The sequence below is a fragment of the Aulostomus chinensis genome, chromosome 19 (genome assembly GCF_037954235.1).
Source record: "Aulostomus chinensis isolate RoL2024-O1b breed Wild chromosome 19, RoL_Achi_v1.0, whole genome shotgun sequence".
Lineage (NCBI taxonomy): Eukaryota > Metazoa > Chordata > Actinopteri > Syngnathiformes > Aulostomidae > Aulostomus > Aulostomus chinensis.
Genome location: NC_141338.1, coordinates 14,345,947 through 14,367,832, shown reverse-complemented (window position 1 = coordinate 14,367,832; position 21,886 = coordinate 14,345,947). Strand labels below are relative to the sequence as shown.

At 42.3% G+C, this 21,886-nt stretch overlaps 1 protein-coding gene across 2 annotated transcripts in view; it reads right to left on the bottom strand.

The window, feature by feature from the left end:
- The window catches only part of LOC147244176 (transmembrane protein 132C), a 157,170-nt gene that overhangs the window by 40,782 nt on the left and 94,502 nt on the right, over positions 1-21,886 (bottom strand). For both annotated transcript variants that reach the window (XM_086187305.1, XM_086187306.1), the window contains exon 4: positions 19,138-19,281. In XM_086187305.1, coding sequence (XP_086043431.1) covers positions 19,138-19,281 — 144 coding nt within the window. The remainder of the gene's footprint in view (positions 1-19,137; positions 19,282-21,886) is intronic.

Sequence of the window (21,886 nt, the reverse complement as noted above, 5' to 3'; positions counted from 1 at the left end):
GTGACAGACAGATAATGAAAGAGATCATAAAAATGAAACCATGTCAAGAGGCAGATGAAATGTAGAATAAGCAATTTGTATATGTTGGAGATTTCCCTCAGGATCTATCAAACCCTGTACGTCAGCGCAGTCCCTGTCGGAGCAGATTAGTTTGGTTTCACAGTAGGCCAGCACGGTGCAAAATTGTCAGGGGGGGTGGTGTGGTGGTGGTGGAGGTGGGGTGGGGGTGGGGGGGGGGGGGTGGATTGAAACACAACTATTGCAGTTCTCCCAAATTGCCTTTTTGGTCTATCTTGCCTTCAGATATTTTTCCCAAATAACCCCCTTCGTTTTGTTCTGTTGCTGTCTCTCTCTCTCCATCTCCCCTCCTCTCCTCCCCTTTCTTAACATCTTGCCTTTCTCAGCCGCCTGCAAGTCCATTTTCTTTCCTTCTTGGTGCAGTATTTTTCCTATATTCCTCTCAAACGGTGTGTGAAATGAGAGGATTCAGGCTTCCTGCATGAAACAGATGTGTCTCCATGCATCAACCAATCAAAAGGCAGTGTTACCACTCTGCACCATGTTGTGGAAAAAGCCAATCACAGGCTAAATAGCAACAGTGGCAACACAGGCACTTCTTGGGAAATAGGAGATATTAACATGGTGCAAGAATTGAACAGCGAGCTCAAGTCAGATCATGAACAGAAAGGCCAGGGCAACATTAAGAAATAACAGGGCTATTTTGTTTTAGCCATTCAGGAACAAAATCACTCAAAAAAAATCATTGAATTAAAGTTCTGACTGACAGAAGAGCACTTTTCTGGAAACAATTCCTTCATCATAGTTCTGTTGTTTCTGAAGTATCCTGCCTATCAAATGGCACCGGGGTGCCTGAAAATGTATGTAAATTAACCTCAGACAAAAATGAACACAGGCTTTGCTGCGCTTCCACTGTTTCATCAAAATGCCAACTTTAAAGGGCAAAAATCGTATGCACAAGTATCAGTTCTACTTCACAAACAATCCTCCTCCGTAAATACACATTTATAGCAATGCTGCTCTAAATTTGAGATATTTCTTCTACTGTTAATAACCAGTCCAGAATATTGGTATTGAACATGATGGCGAAGCATTCACTGGAAACATATGGAACGATTACCCTGCAGCATCTCCTTTCAGCGAGATAGGAAGGATGAACATTTAAAGACAAGCTGTAGTCTATGGATGTCAGATTGTTAATGATTGGTCCGTTCAATACTTGTGTCAAAGTGAACTTGGGTAAAAATCTCCCTTGACTTTCTCTGATACGCTCACATTTTCTCCCTATTTGCAGAAAAGGAGGAATGCTGCTTGGACCAGATACCCAGCCGACCATTGCTGAACAATCAGAAACTTGACTTTTATTCGTCACCTGCGTTAATGTAAACACCGTGGTGATAAAATAGATGGTGGGACAGCTGACCGCTGCTTAAAAATGCATCCTAGTCTAACGGTGGCCGGCGGTAATGCTGTGCATTGAGTAAACCTCACTCCCGATGCCTCAAATGATGTACCGGCGCCTGACGCTAGTGCCCATGGGTTAGCATGTCCACCTTCAATGCTGTCGAGTCCAGTGGTGGACGGTGCATAAACAATGCAGGTTACATGAGCTGAGATACTGGCGGTTACAGTCGGAATATTCACATTGGACAGTCAAGCACCGGCAGTCATGCACATTTCCGTAGAGAAAGCAGGTGCACCTCAACTTTGGAATGCAGCCACATTCTGAACAAGCCCCAGACAGCAGAAGAAGTCAGCAACTTGAAAATGTGAGTGGAAAGAAAAAAACAACAACTTTTAGCCAAGATACAAGGACAACTTCAAAGTGAACACTGCACTTCCTTAAGACCCAGCAATACACTCGCCAAGCGTGAAGCACAATGGATGACTGGTTGTGGAGGAACGCGAAGAACACACACAAACAAGTGAATCCCTTGTCAAACAAGAGTAAAACAATGCTTCGTCTCATACTTCAGAAAATCTCTTGCCAACCGGTGTTTTTAACTGTTGTCCACTCACGGTTCTCAAAGACCAGCTGATGGTTACAAGCCACCCTTACGACTCTTATTACAATAGCCTGCAACGCGATCAATCGCTGTATAAACACCATCTTATATCCCCTTATTGATTCCTGTGAGCTGTGGGAGAGTTAGTAAAAAAAATTCTCTGGAGGACTATGGACTCATCCTCTTATCCTGGACAATAAGATCAACAGAGTGTGACTGGCTAATCTCCCCCTCGGAGTTTAAACTCTCCACCAGAAATGACACTTCTTCTTTCCCTTGTTACTCGCACATATACACGTAGATGACAAAGGATTAGATTAAGTTGTCTTCTCCATTATTTGCCTCTCAGTTGCTGCCTGCTACTCTTAAATCCCATGATGTGCACACTTTTAAGCTTTGTGTATAGTGGTCCCTTCGACTTCAGACTTACATCTTTTCATCTATTCTCGCTTTTGGCTTACCAATTTCCCCCCTTGCTTCATTCTCCTTTGCTTTATTTGCTTTGTGCCTCTCCTTCTTGTTTCGTGTCAGTCTAGTTATTACCGTGCCTTTCAGAAACAGAGGGGGACATTTCCCACGTAATATCCCATAGTCCTGTAGATTTTAAGAGCCTTTGAAGGCCCTTGAGAGAACATCAACAGAAACAAAGGTGCAGGTCAGTTAAACATCTACAAAAAAGAGGCCATTTCAATTGCTGATAAAGGGTACTTCTGCCTGAATGATCCCTCTGATATTCGTAAGCTTACAATGTCGTATTGCTGGGTGGAGTTTGTAGAAAATGCTAGTTTTGAATAGATGCGGCCTTTAGTGGATATTTGTAATGTATTGCCAAAGACATACCGTTCAATTATGAGGCCAGAAACTTCTCTTTTTTTTGGGGGGGGGGGGGAATATCAGCACTTTTTCCTCTGCCTTCATATTCTCTAAGAAATAAAATGACTATTGCATATGACCATGCTGACAGGATTTAAGTAAAACACAAGTCCGTGTTTTCCTTTATTGTACAGATATTTCCAACACACACAACACAAATCACAGTAAAAGGTCCAGTGCACTTTAATGCACAGTATGGGGGGGGGGGGATTTATGAACAATTACGACAGCCAATATAACAACACAGTGATGAGTGTTAATAAATCATTGCACACTAGATACAGGCTAATGTAATACGCCCTCTGGCTATCATGGAAATGAAGAGACGGTGGGGAGTTGAGCTCCGAGGAACTCATTAGTGTTGAGTCGCAGCATACTAAATGAGGTCTTTTGGCCAAACTGCTGTTTAGGTTTCCCTAAGTATTTATATGTACATTTAAATGACCGGCGTGAGGGAATAAGGGAGATCTCAGAAAATGTTCTTTTAATTTCATGAAAGTATAAATCACCTGAAAGACTTGTTGATGAATCATTAATGTATTAGGAGCCCATCTCATTAAACTCAAGATACACAAGACAACTTTCACAATCCGAACGGATGATGGAAAGACAGGGTTTACACGGATCCGATTTTTACGACAGAAAAACCGACGATGACGCATGAACAGGCGTAGCGTTACTTTTCACTTCAAGCCAACTGAATGCAACAAAAATCTCGTGAGAGCACTCAGAAGATACAGTACGCGTCAGTGTCTGCACCTAAGAACAAGAGAAAAGGTGAAGTCGTGTTGGTTTCGATGGGGGGGGGGGGGGGGTAATGTACCTCAATACTGAACCCTGAAATAAAATCCTACATGAAATTCAGAGTTTGTACAGCAGCCCAGAATGAACACTGTTAATTAGCTTTTGTAGCACGGCACCAACATGTCTAAATCAATAACATGGTTTAAATAAATGTTCAATGATTGCAGCATCATCCTGTTGTGTCACTTATTGATAATAAATCTTAACACATCAATAAAAGATGTTGACATGGGCCCACAGCAGCCATTTTGACAAGCCAGCGTGAGGTAAACACTGATGTAATTAATCACATTAATTATGGCCCTGTTCCATTTAGTTGGACCAGAGTCCTGGTATTACACATGCTGGCAAACTGGAATTGTTTGTTATACTAAACAGAACATGAACACAATTACTTTAATCGGTGATATCTGCTGTGAGGAGAGCTAACTGTAGCATTTAGCTGAGTTGATACAAATCATTTGCACATTGAGCTACTTGTTTGAATATTTTTCAAAGGAGTGTTGTTTGGTTGAAAAGGGCAATTTGTATTTGAGAATTCAATTAATTATGCTGTAATGTGTTTCAGGTTTTCTATGTTAATATTACTTACAGACTGTTTTAAGCAGCCGTCCCTGTTCAACCAGCCTTTTTTTTGCCTCTCAAGTTCAAATGTAGAGCCTTGTTTTTTTTAATTCCAGTGTGGTAATTTCCCTTTATTGTAATGCTGCTATCAGTAATGACCGCAGTATTTCAGTGTTCTTTTTTTATTTCATTTTTTTTTCCTTGAATTCTGTTCATTTTAAATGTGCATATTGAAGCTAGGCCACATATTTGGCAGCTTGTTTGGATTGCTGTCTCATTAAAATGTACCAGAGATGAAGTCATATTTATATTTTCAAGATCTTCGCCTGCAACTACGATGCAACCCACAGCCGTTATAGAACAATGTTGTCTTGAACTAACAGTTTCATCAGGAGCCCCAAATCTCCATCTCTCACTCATACATGGGGGCATAAATAAATACATGCCTGCCTCAACACTCGCTTGGTTTATTGAACTAGAGTATCTGGACCAGGTTACTAAGAATGCTGGCCCTTTGCTGACCTGGACCCTTGGTTCTGCAACTCTGCCTCATTAATTTGTCAAGTAAACAGAAATCTTTCCTCTCCAGGCACTGGATGAGAGAGGGAGATATATACTGACCCTTAGCTGACCACCACGTACGTTGCTCTCTGCCTGGTCTGGCACAATGGAACAGACAACAAGTACTATGTTGATCTATACGTCTCGGCTTCTCGCCATCACACACTAGTGTACTGTTAAGCACATCATACACTTTGCAGTCTTTTTGCGCCGACATCTACGCCAAATTGCATTTTCCTAATATAATAGGTATGTCTAACCATTGAATTCCTATTTCCAGTTTAATGTGGGTTCTAACATTACATTATGTTTGAATTCTCAGCACAGCCAGCGTGCAGGGAATTTCTTGACAAGTTCCTGCAGCACTACAAGTATTAAGTACACCTCAAAGAGAGTTCTGAAGCATTAACAGCAGCCAAGGATCCAGCAGATGATTGATTAGAAGATGAAATGGATCAGAGGGTCCCAAGGCCACTAGGCCTGTCTTATCAAACAACACCAGGCTCTATGGCCAATCTCCAGTTTGTCTGTGGGCAACTCCCAACCAACACAAGCTTTGGTTGCTGATAAAAGTCTGATTAAGGAACTGCAGAGCAGCTTTGTTAGGTGGATTGGGGACTGTTATTTGACTTTAAAACGATCAATTTCCTCAATCCTTAAAAAAAAAATCTATTTTATAACATACTAAGGACTCTATGAGCCGAGCAGCAGTATAGTGGTCATTTAAACCACGTGTCTACATCCAAGATCGGCCCTCACAATAAGAGGAATATTTGCTATTATACTGTTCACTAACTGAATGTGACATCAACCTCGGATGAATTGATACTTCACCTAAAAACATATATTTCCTCTTTCAAGTACTCACAAGTACGTAGGTATCTTGATCTCCAAAGACATTTCCTATTCCCTCCTCCATCATTTCTTTGTGCCTCCTGAGACCAAAAAGAATCAGCCACATATATTTAGCTCCAAGCTAAGAGGGACTGATGGCTAACAGCAAAACTGTCCAAAAATATCAGTCTGCAAACTCTCATCCTTTGTAATCCATGACTTCTTTATCAAACCATATGCTCAGAAATCCACTTTGTATTTAGGCAAAAACAGTGACTCCAAAAAAACCCAATTCTAGTTCTGTTTCACTTCACTGTTAGCTTCAAGCTAAATATGCTTAGCTCGTTCTTTCTGCATTCTGGAGTCAAAAAGAATGTGTGTGTGTGTGGGGGGGGGGGTGGCGGCTGGGTGCTTAAGACACCTATTCATAAGAACAATACTTGATTATTGTGAGAACGTTGAGTGGAAATTTGAGAAAAAATGTGTTGCTCTTCAGTACAGCAGATTTTCATAAAGAGGAGGCAAAGCGGAGGGGAGACACTGGCTCTTTAAGTCAGTACTTGACAACATCTGAAGACCCTTTTATAAATGTGACGAAAGCAGAAATAACAGATGTAAACGATAACCAAAGAAATTGACTCCCTATTGGCTGCCAGCAGATTTCATGTATCAGCATCTTTTGGCTGCCGTGCGTGATTTCGCTACAGAGCCAAGGCCAGATTCAGTCCCAGAAGGCTCAATCATGGATGTTTCACTTCACGCAGGCACATATACTCACTCTCTGGTAAGATGCAGGTCAAGGACACAATAGAATCTGCAGTAAATTTCTAATTTGTGTCTTCAGTTGTTAAGAGACATGCCTGGAAGAGGAAGACAGCAGAGTGTATATGTGGCATAAATCATTACCCTGAGATTAAAGTCATTTTGTTTCATTAGTGGCGTCATGTCAATGCTGATTTTCATTAACAACGACAGGTTTGGGAGAACAAATAAGACGTGTTTTTCATCTTGATCACATCAGGCACAGAGGGCGGTTTCTGTTAAGAAATCTTTACTATTGCATAAATCACGATAAAGCAAAACCGATAGGATTCATACACCACTCGTGCAAATTGAATTACATACATACATATTGAATTCCACACACATTTTGTGGATCAATCTAACGATCTCTTGAACTGGCGTGGAGATATTTTTTATTATAAGGGAGGTGGTGAGGAGATCCCACCGATGTATTGGTGGATTACGGATAGCCGAGGGAAAATAAAATGTTTGGATGCTCGCTTAAAAGGATTATCAAATGTATTCTGATATTTTTAATTTAAAATTGTATCCTAAATGTACCTGTGATAAGCAATTCAAGAAACAGCAGTTCAATACATGCACATTATACCACCTGGAAGGGTAATTGCTTTGTCTCCCCCATCCATTGTCTGTACCTTTGTACCTTCAAAAGACCATTCACATATTCAAGGACACAGGACCCAAACACACACACACACGTGCGCACGCACACACACACACACACACACACACACACGTGCACGCGCACACACACACACACCATACACTGTTTAAATGTCTATCTGCTCCAGTGTTTGTATGTTAATTACGTACATTCCAACCTCCACCTTCTTCAGGGCCTCTACTAATAAGAGTCTACTCTTTAATTTCCCACTCAATCAATAAAATAATAGGTGCATATGTGCTCAAACCAGCAGCAGATACACTCAGCAGGCACACCATTACTATCCATGCATCTGTCCCCCAACCCCCCCACTGGAGCCTGACAGCACCGAACGGACCTTTGATTTACCTTGTGTTGTAAATGCAGTCTCTGTGGTGCTGCTTGGTCTGGCCATTGATTGTATGTGGTCATTCCCAATGTGAGTTAAGCTTGGTGCAATCAGAAATAACAGCGCAAGGCTCTCTGACCTCTCTCTGTGAACTGAAGAGGACTGAATATCGAACTCCCTTCTTGTTCAATCTTCACTCATCATTGTTCTGTCAATTACTCCAGTTCCTAATTACTCTCTGGTCAGAAGTAAAGCTGCCTTACCGACACGTATTCACTAACCTAAACAATGCACGTTTGCATTGGCTTGCAGTTCAGTGGGTGAAGTCAAAAGTCACCACTGACAGAGTAAACCGTTCTTTATGCAAATCAGCTCTCTTGTACGTCTTTATGTAACCTGGTGAGACCATCCGAATCTTCTGCAGGTCATTTGTGGTACCCCTCACCTCTAAAAACAATCCAGAACCAGTCAGGACTCAGTTCTAACTCTACTTGTAACCAAATATTCTGGTTAAGGTAATATTTCAAATAAGGTGTTTATATGTGCTGCAGCTGTGGGAAAATTCCCATTCACGTGTTAGTTGGTTGAATCTGAATAAACCAATCTTAATGCGTGGGAACTAGCACCTGCAATGAGCCACTTCTGGTTGGTCGCTAGGCAACCGCACGAAACGTCCAGTTCACATAAATGGTATTAAACTTATTCATAAACCAAAATACAAAGGCATCACAGTAAAAAAAATGCCCAACAAATAGTCTCAGAAGGTGAAAGGCAAATGTAACATAATTACATGAACAAAGCCTCACAAATGTATTTGAATTGAAGGCCTAAACCTCTGGGTCGTCACGGCAACATCTGCCTGAAAGCATTTTCTGATTGACAACTTCACACGACCCAGTGTTCCAGTTAATGCAGGCAAGTGTTATTTTTTTCCCAACAAACTGGTATTTCAAAACCAAATCGCAGATTTTGTCAGCTCCTGCAGTTTAACTGCAAAAAAATATCCCACACATTTTTCCCAAAAAATTTGGAGAAAAATCAGGGATTTTTGGCTGCGACAATTAAAAGTAAAACAAGTCAGGCGGCAGGGACTGATTGATAAAACAGCGCAGTAAAGAGCAGAAACTGCTGTCTCTCAAAGCAACAAACTGTAACGTCTACAGAATAATCACAGCTGAAGAGCAGTGATTGTAGAAATAATTGATGGAGATAACCCTCATCTGTCGAGGGAAGTACCCCGCCGCCTCACAGTGGTTCAAGACAGAAAGGGATCCAGATGTGGGATGTAGGACCCAGATATGGGTGCCCTCACCAGGCTGATCTTTATATAACCGAAACTCTGCAGAGCAGATTTACAAACGCAAATTGCAGGAACATACATCCACAACCTAATCACCATTGTTGCGCATAACAACAAATGCACGCCAATGACAAATGTCTACTATTTCATCTAAGGCAGATTTTAATAAAAGAAGCCACCAAATAAGTTTCCTTTATGTCACATGAAGGGTGGAGCAAGTGAGAGAAGCTGCCACTGAGATGATGTGGAGAAGTGATGAGAAAGAGGTGATTGTACTCTACACAAGCCCCCAGGCTATTATTACCATATCATGAGAAGAATCCATCAAATCGTATGAATGTGTACATGACGGTTCAGGGCCACTTAGACACGCATAATGAGATCGCGGCTACGGCACAGTTTCCATATGTGGCGCCTATGTGGCTGCTCGTGGTCCTGAGGCCCCACATAACCTACAGTACGAAGGTTCGAACACAATATTCAACACAGGTCGCAGTTGTCTGTAGAAGCCCAGTCCGATGAATAAAAAGATGATTCTGCCTTCTGGTTCTGTGTCACTTTTAGGTCAAGATCGACATGGGTTTTATTGTTCGTCTCAAGTGCAAGTAAGAGGAACGAGCGTACGGAACATCCAGGGGGTGACGCCTCAACGTCAGCTCTCTCATCGACTATTGTGGGGGGTGTCTGTTCAATATTCAATCGCTGATCCTTTCACACCGCAGGAATTCAGTCGTAAATATCAGTCATAGATCAAGGAGCCTCCAATCTTCCCTCTGACAATAGGTATGACCACCCCTCACACCAGCAGGGTGATTTGGGCGGATAATAAGACCTGACTAGCCTTGAGTAGTTCCAGAATTACACCAAGCAGAAATGCTATTATGAAAATGTTGCACAGAGAAAAGGATTGTGTGGGTTTGTGTGTTCTCATGAACACTGACATGCCATTGCTGGAAATTGTGTGGGAGATAACTTTTGATTTCCTTCAAGGGTTGACAGGGACCTTGACCTTTGACCACCAAAGTTCACCCTCGAGTTCCAGTAGAAGTGAACAGGCTTCAAATTCTCATCCCAGTATGAGCGAAATACTGAGTACCAGTGGTGGGTACAGCACTGACAATCTATACTCAGGTATAAATACAGTTAAACCCACCACAAAAATGACTCACGTAGCAGTGAAGATTCCATTCGAGAAACCTACTCAAGTACAAGTAAAAGGTGTAAGATGTTACTACCAGTGGAGTACAGTACTGAGAAATGTACAACTAAAATAGGAAAATACGCAGAAATGCGATACAGAAGTACGAAACATTTATTTATTTCTTTTTCTAGACTCATGTACATACATTTCTAATTGTGTTATGATAATGAAATTATAAATGTCTTCCACTATTTCTTTGGGGGGGGGGGCATTTGACAGAAAAAAGAGGATTTTCAAGTGAAATCTGTTTTTTTGACAAACTTTTCATCCGCAACAAGACATGAATTCTTTTTAGAATCATCACAATCAGTCAGTTGTCAGGACTAAAATATGAAGCTCAAAATGCAGTTCACCCCTGATATGGAGGCTGCGCTGATATATGGAATTGAGGCGGCGCGATTAAATGGCAGTCTGCTACATTAAACACGTTATTGGGTGTTAGAACTTACAAAATATACCTGGCACTATCTCGTTTGAGAAATATTTACAGTTAAAGGAGTTGCAGTAAAAGGCGTAGCATCTTTATTTGAACCAGTAATCCAATTGCTACATTTTACTTTGCGTTACCAAACAAAGATAGAAGAAACATCGCTTGTATCATTTTTAACAACTGTACAGCAGAAAGGTGCGGAGCAGTAACATGATGGGCTGCTGCCGTGATTTATTTCAGCTGACGGTCGTTAAAAATCATATTGAATTATCACTCTTCCCTCAGGAGTACGTTCAATAGGTTCAGTCAGTAATCTCACAATCTTGTATAGATGTATAACAATACCTAACGGGCAATCTTATGCAACACGCTGCATCTTTATAGACTATTCATACGGGAATTGTGTCTTTCTTCTTCCTGGGGAACACTGCAGCGTATGCTAATTATTCCCATCTAAAACAAGCTTAGGCTTTCCATTCTTCCCGTTGATACTTGCTTCCTCTGTTTCGCTGAAAGACCCTCAGAGGCTCGTGTCACCTCCCTCAGCAGATGGCTGGGGCAAACAGGGAATGACAAGCCTCGATTTCACTGATGCTTTAAACATGATTTCAACCACTGCTGGAAAACAATTTGAATCTTTAACCTATTTTCACACCGGGTCTTGTACACGGAGGAGACTTTCCTCATCAAAGGCTTAGCACAACTTTTAAAACTCTTCATGCAACTTTACTGCAACATTTTTCTTAAAAAATAAAATCGTTCCCTAAAAATAAGTGTCACTAAGCTGCAAGAGATTGAAACATGATGAAACACGCACTTTAAAACTGGAGCTTACATTGCCGGCTTTATGATAATTCCATTTAACTTGGTGTCTAGTTGGGATGTTACTCAGGCACAATCTCTCTCTCTCGCTCTCTCTTGCTCTCATTCATGAGTCTCTGCCATGGAAGGATCCTAATTGACGTTCCAATGTTTCCATGGTGATATCGTCGTGTAACGCTGTGTTAATAGGACGCAGTCATACTAAGTTTAAGTTTATATGATGATGATTATCTTTTTTATTACTGTGGGACACATCATGGCTGTTTCACCTCAGGGAACTTTGCTGGGTTCCTGCTTGTCCCATAGATGATCCGTGTGTGTGTGTGTGTGTGTGTGTGTGTGTGTGTGTGTGTGTGTGTGTGTGTGTGCGTGTGGCCTGCTCTGATGTGCCACACGTGTGATAACAGGATAAACAAACACACAGCGCATCCCCCCTGCAGCAGAAACAAGTGCAGCTCCTCAATATGAGCGATGCTACGCATGTGTGATGTGTCTGTGACACGGCAGCGTAACTTTATTGACAATTCAAATCTCCAGCGGGATATTTTCTTAGCTTTCTTGGAGATTTCTTGAATCAGCGTATTATTGGTATGTTGCTGCTTCTCGGTTATTCAAAGAATTTTTATGTGAACATTAACGTTCCTGGTACAATGTTGTTGGATATTTATGTATCAAAATCCCAAATCAACTTGACCCGACAGTGAAAACGCTCCTTTTTTTTTCCTTAAAGAAAAAACAAAAAACAACAGCAGGTGCCTGTAAATGAGGCTGGCGTTTACGGCCGGGTCACAAAACAATCATTTGCAAACATTCAAACATTATTTTGTTATTTTTGTTAGGTAATCAACACTGTTATCAACCAAATTCTATAATTAGCATGTAGGATGTGTGGATATAGCATATTTTGACGAAATGTTTGACTGGATCTGGATTATCTGGATTGTTGACAGTGTAAGAAATCCACTGATGATCATTGGATAAGCTATTAAACCTTGTTGGTGAGGAGCAAATTAAGCATAATGATGTTATTTTCGGGCTGCACGGTGGTGCAGTGGTCAGCACTGTCGCCTCACAGCAAGACGGTTCCGGGTTCGAGTCCCGGCTCGGGCAGGGGATCTTTCTGAGTGGAGTCTCCATGTTCTCCCTGTTCCTGTGTGGGTTCTCTCTGGTACTCCAGCTTCCTCCCACAGTCCAAAGACATCAAGAGAGGACGAGGCTGATTGATTCTCTAAATTGACTATAGGTGTGACTGTGAGTGTGAATGGTTGTTCGTCTCTATGTGTTGGCCCTGTGATGGACTGGTGACCTGTCCAGGGTGAACCCCGCCTCTTGCCCGTTGACGCTGGAATAGGCTCCAGCCCCCCCGCGACCCTTAATGTGTAGGAATAAGCGGAAGATGACGATGGATGGATGTTATTTTTCCTTCTGCTTGCCCTGTTGGGGGGCTGGAGCAATCAGCCTCGTCCCCTCTTGATGTCTTTGGACTGTGGGAGGAAGCTGGAGTACCAGAGAGAACCCACACAGGAACAGGGAGAACATGCAGACTCACACAGAAAGATCCTGTGATGGAGCAGGGATTCGAACCTAAAACCTTCTTGCTGTGAGGCCACAGTGCTGACCACTGCACCACCGTGCCGCCAGGGTTGACACAGTTCTGGGCTTTTCCCTGAGCACCCACAGCATAGCTCTTAAGTTTTTAAAATGTTGAGCTCTAGTGAGTTTTCAGCAAAGGTTTGGACCAGAGTGTGAACCTCCTGCTGGTACTGGGTGAGGGCCTGGGTGTCAGTGATATGTACCACCAGGGCCATGTCGTCTGCATATTTAAAAAGCCTCAGTCCCACCCTGCAACAGATAATGCTGTTGGTGCAGGCAGAGAAGAGGATAGGCACCAAAACACAGATAAGCTGAATTGGACAACACATGCTGTGGTCTGTCCATTATGATTATTCTCTTATGTGTGCGTGCGATTCGTGTATGGACGCAATATTTACAGATCTTAGAACACAGCTGTAGTATCACATACTCATCCTGACATGGGCTGGATTGCTTAAGTGTGCATGCATGTCTGAGTAAGCACCCTGAAGCAGTGATCGCAGGTTGGAGCAAGTAGAACATTTTCAACTTTAATTCATTCCATCTGCTTCTTTGCTAAGAGCAATGAGAAAAATAAGTTATAAGTCACAACCTAATAGCTTTTCATTTTTATACTATATGCTTGGCTGAAATTGCACTTTCATAAAAATGGAAGCAGAATTCTTTATTGGATCTAATGAATTCTGAAACAGGAGAGAAGAAGAAAGGAATTCACTTGTGAGAAGAATACATTGCTCTCAAACAAAATAAAGTTACAGCCCCAGTTAAAATACAAAGTTATTTCTCACCACTGATTGCAGTAGCAGTACCACTGTTCTCTTTATTGTACCAGAATCCAAATGTCACTTAGTTATTGCAGCTATAATAGTCCTGTCATGTCTGAATGAAACCAAAAGCCCAAAACAATTAATGCAGCACAAAAATTAAGCCACAAAAGGAATGTCCGTGTCTGCAAAAGCCTCTCTCTCTACTCCTGAAGTTACTTTGAAAAGAGATTGAAAAATGTTTGATTTGGTTCTCTGCTCTCATTGACGTCAGGAGTACTCGTTGAATACTTCGATCAATATTTCTGTACCCCATCTAAAGGGACTTACTTTTTTGAGTGGTTAAAAAAAAAAGTACTTTTAATTCAAACCTCCTTTTTCCTTTAGCTTGACAGTGCACTTTATCAAATCATGTCATAACAGAAGCACGCATATTCAAATAGCCCAGGTTTCAAATACATCCCAGTTTAAAAAAAAAAATCCCCTCTCACTGCGGCTTGAACACGCGGTCAGACCATCGCTCTGAGTTTTAGGCTACGAAAATGCTACGGAGCTACCAAAGCTCAAAGGTTCTCTTTTTTTTTTTCCCCCTCACTCTTCCTCTTCAATCAACTTCAAATCATAAGATGTATGATTCCTATGTGTGCTCTCTGGTGGTTAGTTACCGAACCCCAACAGCTGGTTAGGGTTATGAATTCAGTTGCAGCGATAAAAGCATCTTTCAGCTCGAAATCCTCATCAGTCTGGTAACAGAGCAGCGCCGACACAGAAACTGAGGATTCTCGTCTCCATTCTCAGATGATCATTGTGTTGCTTTCATCATGTATCAGCCAGCTTTATTACAGACTGGAGACTTGCACAGTCATGCAGTAACCTACTTTTGGACGGATCTGCTGGACGTGGCTCTAGTGTTAAAAGATGGACAAATAAAGCAGATTATTTGTCATCTTTTTTTTAAGGATTTTCTAAGGGCTGTGATGCAGTAATCTTCCATGCATGTTACGTGTTGACATTTTCTCTATAGTCAGGATTAGGTTCAGCCTACAGGATTTCCTTATCTCACACACTCTGCAAGACTTGCTGTCTTCATACACACGTCCACACACACACACAAAAAGAACAAGGCTGACCACAGACAACGAGTGCTAGTTTGGTGTTTGGGCTCTGTGGCATTCAAATACGGATGTATGACAGAAAACGGAGTTTGATGTGTGTAGGAGACTCAGTACGTGTTCGCATCATTTATATTTTTGTAGTTGGTTGAGCTGGAGCTCATTTCAGCTGCTATCCTGGATAGTTGGGACAACTACAATGTGTAACATTTCGAGTTGATTAACAAAGTCGAATTTAAAAAAAAGTCTTAAAATGTGATCAAAGAGGAGAAAAGTGTACAATATGTCCCTTTTCAAATGAAGAGGAACAGAATTCGACACGAGAAAACCATCTTAACTGTGTGAGACTTGAGATTAATATTTGAGTAAATTTACACAGTTATACTTCAGGACTCTGTTGGGATAAACCCAGTTTGTTGAAATTCCCCGTAGCAACGGTGGTAGTGGGTGGCAGCAGAATGAGGCAGACGTTCCAAATGTTGGTAACATATAACTGTATTTTCTTTTCTTTTTTTTCTAAATGAACCTCTCTTCCATTCCAGGCTACCCGGACTTTCTGGTCTCATGTCTGACCCTAGAATGGGCAATGCGTACTAGCCTGCAGTTGCTACAAGACCATCCTTGGCTTTCCAGCTTGTCCATCTGTTCAGCCTCAGGTCACTGTCCAACTTGACTCGAGCCTACTTGTGCCCACAAACTCAGCCAGAAACCTGGGTGTCATGATTGATGACCAGCTGACCTTTAAGGTTCACGTGGCCTCAGTTTCTCGGTCTTGCCATTATGCTCTCTACAATATCAGGAAGATCAGACCCTTCCTGACCCAACAGACCACACAGATTCTGGTTCAGGCTCTTGTCATCTCACGCATTGACTACTGCAACGCTCTTCTGGCAGGCCTCCCTGCATGCTCATTCAAGCCTCTGCAGATGATCCAGAATGCAGCAGCACGTCTGGTCTTCAACCAGCCAAAAAGGGCACATGTCACCCTGCTGCTGGTTTCTCTTCACTGGCTTCCAGTGGCAGCCAGAATCAAATTCAAGGCACTTCTCTTGGCTTACAAAACAATCACAAGAACGGCTCCAGCCTACCTGGAATCCCCGATCCAGGTCTACTCTCCTTCTCGCCCACTACGCTCTGCATGCGAAAGACGCCTGGTGCTTCCAGCCCAGCGCTGCTCCAAATCTCTAGCCAGACCCTTCTCTTCTGTTGTTCCCAAATGGTGGAACGAACTACCCAACTCTGTGCGTTCTGCTGAGTCCCTTTCTACTTTTAAGAGACAATTGAAGACTCAATTGTTCAGAGAGCACCTAGGAACTTAACTTGACTCTTCTCCTCTTTGTCCTGTGGGGTAGAATAAGTCAGAGGGTCCAAGACCCAGCACTTAGTGATTATGTAGCACTAACTGTGTTGTGTGATGTTGTATGCTTGTCAAAAAAAAAAAAAAAAAAAGAGGGGGGGGGGACACTTCTTCTGCCACTAGATGGCAGTACCTGTGACCAAATCACAACTGAGGCACTTTTGCGCTTCCTATGGGTTTTTCCTTAATTAAGTCTTAATTCTTGCTTGTGTTGTACGTCGCTTTGGACAAAAGCGTCTGCAAAATGAAATTGTAGAATTGTAGAATTGTAAAAATCCCTCCATGAACCTCCAGAAGTGACGACAGGTATCGTTGATCGGCTGCCTTTGCTGTTGGAATAGAAATCTAAAAAGCCAAGAGCTGGTCGGACCTCTCCACAGCCCACAGCCCTTTATAGCCTAAATTTAAGTTCTCTCATCTTGATGGGAATATTAGCAGTGACTTGGCGAGCGAGAAGCTAAAGGCCAGTTTTGAAATGGACGACGAAGAAGAAGAAGCTGCAGCAAAAAAACAAAAAAAAAGAGACAAGAGCTGCTGCTGATGGTGCTCCAGCTGTGTCTCAGTAGAGGCGGTATTCGTCTGATGCTATCTACTAAGATGTGAGAGGGAGAAAAGAAGGCAAAGGAAAAACATCAGGTCACACTCTCTGGATCAATAATGAAGTAAGTTATTTTCTCTCTTCTTCTTTGTATACATTTGCTGCTTTCTTAGCAAATCTTCTCTAAACGTGACCTGAAACGTCTATCACTGCTGCAGGATTTTAAAACTTTCTTTCATTCTCTGCAGGAGTTTTGAGATCTGGAGGCAATAATTGCCAACCTCTGCTGGGTCATGAGAGCTTTCAGGATCCAACAGAGGAAGCAAGGAGGTAGTTTTCCTGTTGTGCTTAGTGTATTTATTTTTTATCCTGTGAGTACTAATCATTATTTTCAAGAAGTTAAAGGCCAGATTTGAACAAGGGGAAAAAAAGAGTTGTCAAGAGCTGTTGCCAGTCAAGCTTTGGCTGCATCTCGGTGGAGGTGGTCAGCAATGGGAGGAATGCCAGGCCCGTTTAAAAAAATAATAATCCCAAGCATCAGAGCTTTAGTTTGAATTCAAAAGCCAAAACGATGACCAGGACATCCCCAAACCTCCGACAGACTTTGATTAAAAACTGGAAAACCCTCTTTTTACACTTTTCCTTCATGAATTTGACTTCTGTGCACATTCAATCTCCTTCCATAACTGTTAAAACCTTCCGCTTCACTCGATTTGTTACCTCCGCTCCTTTTGTGTGAGGCCCGTGACCTGCCTTGAAGTAATTCCAAGAACTATTTTAGTACAAAGCTGGAGCGGTAAAAACCAGTAACGACCCATCAGAGCAGAGTGATGGCGGATCGATGGAACACGTAAAACGATATTTGCAACCTTGCACAGTTTTACAGCGTTACTGAACCCTCTAACAACAGACGCAATTACATGATATTAAAAAAAAAGTGTCTCTCATTGAACTGTAACACACGCTACATTCAGGGGTCCCAGTATGTTACCATGTGACATCAGGGTTGGAATATTGCTACAGTAGGAAAAACTATACAACAATATATTGCTGTTTTGATTGTATTGCACAACCCTATCATCCAGTTCAGAGAGGTAACTCTAAATTTGAAAAGCAGTCACTGATACATTATATATGGATTTAACGTTTAAGAGGTTCTGCTAATGGGTTTTGTTTTATTCCCTGATGGTGCTGCGTGTTCTCAGTTCTGTGTGTGATGTAGGGAAAGCTCAGGGCCACTGCCGCTGCAACATTATCATATCAATACTTAAGGCTAGTCTTTGGTCCCGGCACAATGGCGGAATCAACACGTGTGACCTTCATCCGAGCATCTTGGGTAATTCATTGTGTCTTCTTGGCGGAGCTGTGAGGGAGATGCATGCAAATGACAGAGGACTTGTCATTCATCACCGCCGTCACCTTGACACCAGAGAGGAAATAACAAACCGGTAAAGGTGTGTCACTTCCTGTGTCTGGCTACTTTGTCTTTCACTAAAACCATTTACCTGTCACGTTGAATGTGTGTACACTGGTGCGAACACACACACACACACACACACACACACACACACGCACACACAGACACCTTTTGTTCATTAATTAAATCAGGAGTGCCCCCCCTCACCCACACCCACACACACACACACACACACACACACACACATCTTTTCCACATGAATGAAAAGTTGCAGGTGTTCTCTCACCATCTATATTTTGTCAGATATGAAAGGTTTTACCAAGGTACTTTTGCTTAAGGTTATATCATTGATGCTGGGTCACAAAAAGTCATGAAATAAATATAATACTTATATATATAAAAAAAAAATAGCCCAGATAGCAAAGTGGCATGTTAATGTATTGGTTTATGTAGCTTTTTATTTATATTGGTCAGCTACATTTAATAAGCGACATTACCTAAAAAAAAATGTGTGTGGTGATGCTGGAAGGAGTTTTAACTGGACTTCCATCGCAACTGTGTATCATTACACGTCCGTATTGTTCTATAGAACCACTAGGTGGTGCTACAGGCAGAAACGGTGTATCAGCTCTTCCCCCTACATCATACACACGTGTTTGCCACATGCTAACTTCTGCTCATCGCTGTGAGGATTTTATGTGTTTTGATGTCAGAGCTTAAAATGTGTGAACGGTGAGTAAAGAGAGTGTTTCGGAGGGAAGAGAGCAAGGAGGACGGCAGCAGGACAGCGTGTGTGCAGGAGGCTCAACCCTAATGGGGGAACATGTCCCCTAGTGCAGCAATGTGGCTGACTGATGTGTTTTTAATAGTTTTTTGGACAACAGCAGGGATACATGAGACAAGGGACTAGGCCTCCGAGAATACTTGTTAGTAGGATCCGGTTTTTCGGGATTCGTTTTTACAATCAAGGACTTGAAGGAATTCTGGACAGTTTAAGTGCTGAGTCGTGTTCTCTTTCATCATAACTACTCTACTGTCAGCTGTCCAAAAAAAAAAAAAAAAAAAAAGACTCCTCCTCTTCAGCAAGATCTTTGCTTCATATTTTCTTCCTACATTTAATCGCTCTGCAGGAGCGAGCGCCGCGTACCTCTGAGTAAAACTGTTCTCCTTCCTCCGGCAGTGGAGGGTGACAATCCTGTGACCTTCGCTTCTGACATCCTGGCTCACTGTCCAAACGACCGGGTTACTGGCTCTGGCCCCCAGGAACACGACTCCATCCTTCAGCTTGACCCTGAAACACACACACACACACACGTACGCACGCACACACACACACACACACGCGCAGGGGTCAAAATCTAGACAGTAAATTAGGTGACACAGTCTAATACTGTCAGCGAGACTGCGAGGTATCCTGGGGATAGAAACGTTTTTTTACCCTTCCTGACACACACAAACATCCGATGAGATTGTGTTCTCTTCAACTCACCCACATAGAGGTGATGCACAACTGATACAAAACATGCTAGTTTGTTTGCAGCAAATCGTTGAGGAGATTTCTCTAAATTTATCACAAATGTCCACTGGGACTCAAGGATGAACTATAAAGATTTTGATGGGCAAAGGTCGCCGCCACTTAACATGAGCTCAATATCTCTTGGACATCTTGAGGGAATTTCTTCAAAAACAGAACGTTCACAGCAGCATTAATAGTCCAGTGTCACAGGCACGTACAACCCCAACGGGGTAGTTCTAGTCCACTACATCAAACTGATCTGCTCAAACATTTAATGGGGTTTGTGTTATGGTTTCTTCCTGGGCCCACACGACTCATCCGTTGTGTTTGATGAAAATCGCCCTCATAGTTTTACTGTTGTCTTGATAACACGCAGGCGGCATCGGGAACACGACGTCCTCCGGGGAAGGTAGTGAACCACCTCTGTAGGAATAGGAAGTACCAAAGAACCACATACTTTGCCATCAGTTACGTGTGCGTAAAGATCGATATCTACACACAAGGAAGGATTTAAGATTAAAAAAAAAAACAACTCCCGCCACATCTTAGCCACGAGGGAGTCAAATCTCAAATGGTCAGAAAGCTTTATTCATGTAAGACACCAAAAAAGAAAAAGAAAAAAAGAGCCGCACCACCCGCTGTTATTTTTCATAAAATCTTGTCGATATACATTTGGAGGTGATACACGCATATCAGAGGGGATGACACCTACCATCAGGGTGCACTGCAACAAGTAGCAAAGTCAAATTAACCTCTGAAAACATGATTAACCACAACATGGTGGGTCGGTGCAACATCCCACCGTCAGGACAAAATCTGGGGCAATAAATAGGTGACACGCTCCAGTCATGACATTTTTCTGGAGGTTTTAAAAATCTCTTCATCTACCCCACCTCTTCCATCCCTCCATCATTTCCATTACCCTTGGTCACAGTCTGCAGGAGGCAATGCTAACGCCAAAGAACCATGACCCCACCTCCTCAAATATACTGACACGCTGTTGCTCTCTTCCTCTCCTTCTGTCACATGAAATTACAATGAACTACGCAAACGGGTTTCAGCGTTTTTTTTCCCCCGACATGACATACTGCTCTTGTTCAAACCGCTGTCACAAAAACCACCGAATGTTTTATGTGGGAAGAACCGAAGGGAAGAGACATGCCAACGGAAAACAGATCTAAGGTAAGAAAGGCGAGGAGAGCCAGGCATTTCTAGTCAGTGAAACATGAATGTTGGGTAATATCCCCCGCCATTCATATCAAAATAATTGGAGACTGCCCTCGTTTGGGAACTGCAAAAGACTTGCAGAAGTTGGGGGGGGGGATCAGCGTTAACAGGGGATAATGACATGACAAACCACGCTGCAGTCCTCAGAAGAGCCGTCATTACATCTTCCGTGTTCGACCTGTCCTCTTTGATCTTATCCAGGCTGCTGAGGCTGTAATAACTAACGTTGTGCTGGTCGTCGCTCCTGACGAAGCGAGATAAAGGCGGCTGGTGTGGAAGAGGAGGACACCGCTGATGAGTCCGCCCTTAGTCTGTTTCCTAGTCCTCACTCTAGCCTTGCACCAGTAATTACACACTCCCCAGCCAAGTCAGCACAAGCTGACTAACCACAGGGAAGATGATTATCAACTAGTATGGACTCAACTCTCGCAGCAGTCTGTGTACAGTATTGATTAACCCTTCAGACCCGGAGCCATTTTTGCAAGGCCCTCAGTTGTTTTTTATAAAAGTTGAGAATGTTTCTGGCTTTTGCTGTCAGGGTATTGTTATCATCTTTAGCTACATGGTAGATTTCTGTGTGAGAATGGGATAAGTTTACAGATACTTCACCCAAAAACGATCACTTTATCGATTACGCACCCTTAGGTTGAGTTTGTGATGAAGTCCCCCCCGTCCCGTCCCCCTCCTTTTGCATGACTTCTTGGTAAATTCAGAATTCAGGAAAATGCTGCTGCATACTTGTTGATGGAAGCGAACGGAGACCAAAGATTAGCAAAAGCAAAAATATGAAAAATGCCTCAAAACTCTCAAATTCATCCTCCTTAGTAATCCAAGTATTCTTTATTTAGTAAAATGCTAAATGCTCTACAAACACTTTGATTTGAACTTAAAATAAAACGGCTCTGGTTCTACACTGTCTTCACTCGTTTGTTGTGGATTCACACTGCAGCATAAAGAAAAAAACTTGTTCAGGAATCAAAGATTTGTGACAGCAACTTACTGAAAAAAGGATGTAATAATTTTTGGATGATCGCATTGTTTTACTTGGCAGGAACACAGTAAAGCACTGCAACATAAATTTATGCACAAGCCCTTAGCGTTTATGGCAAAATGATAACTTATCAGTTCCTGTTATATTTTGGTGCAATTTTGG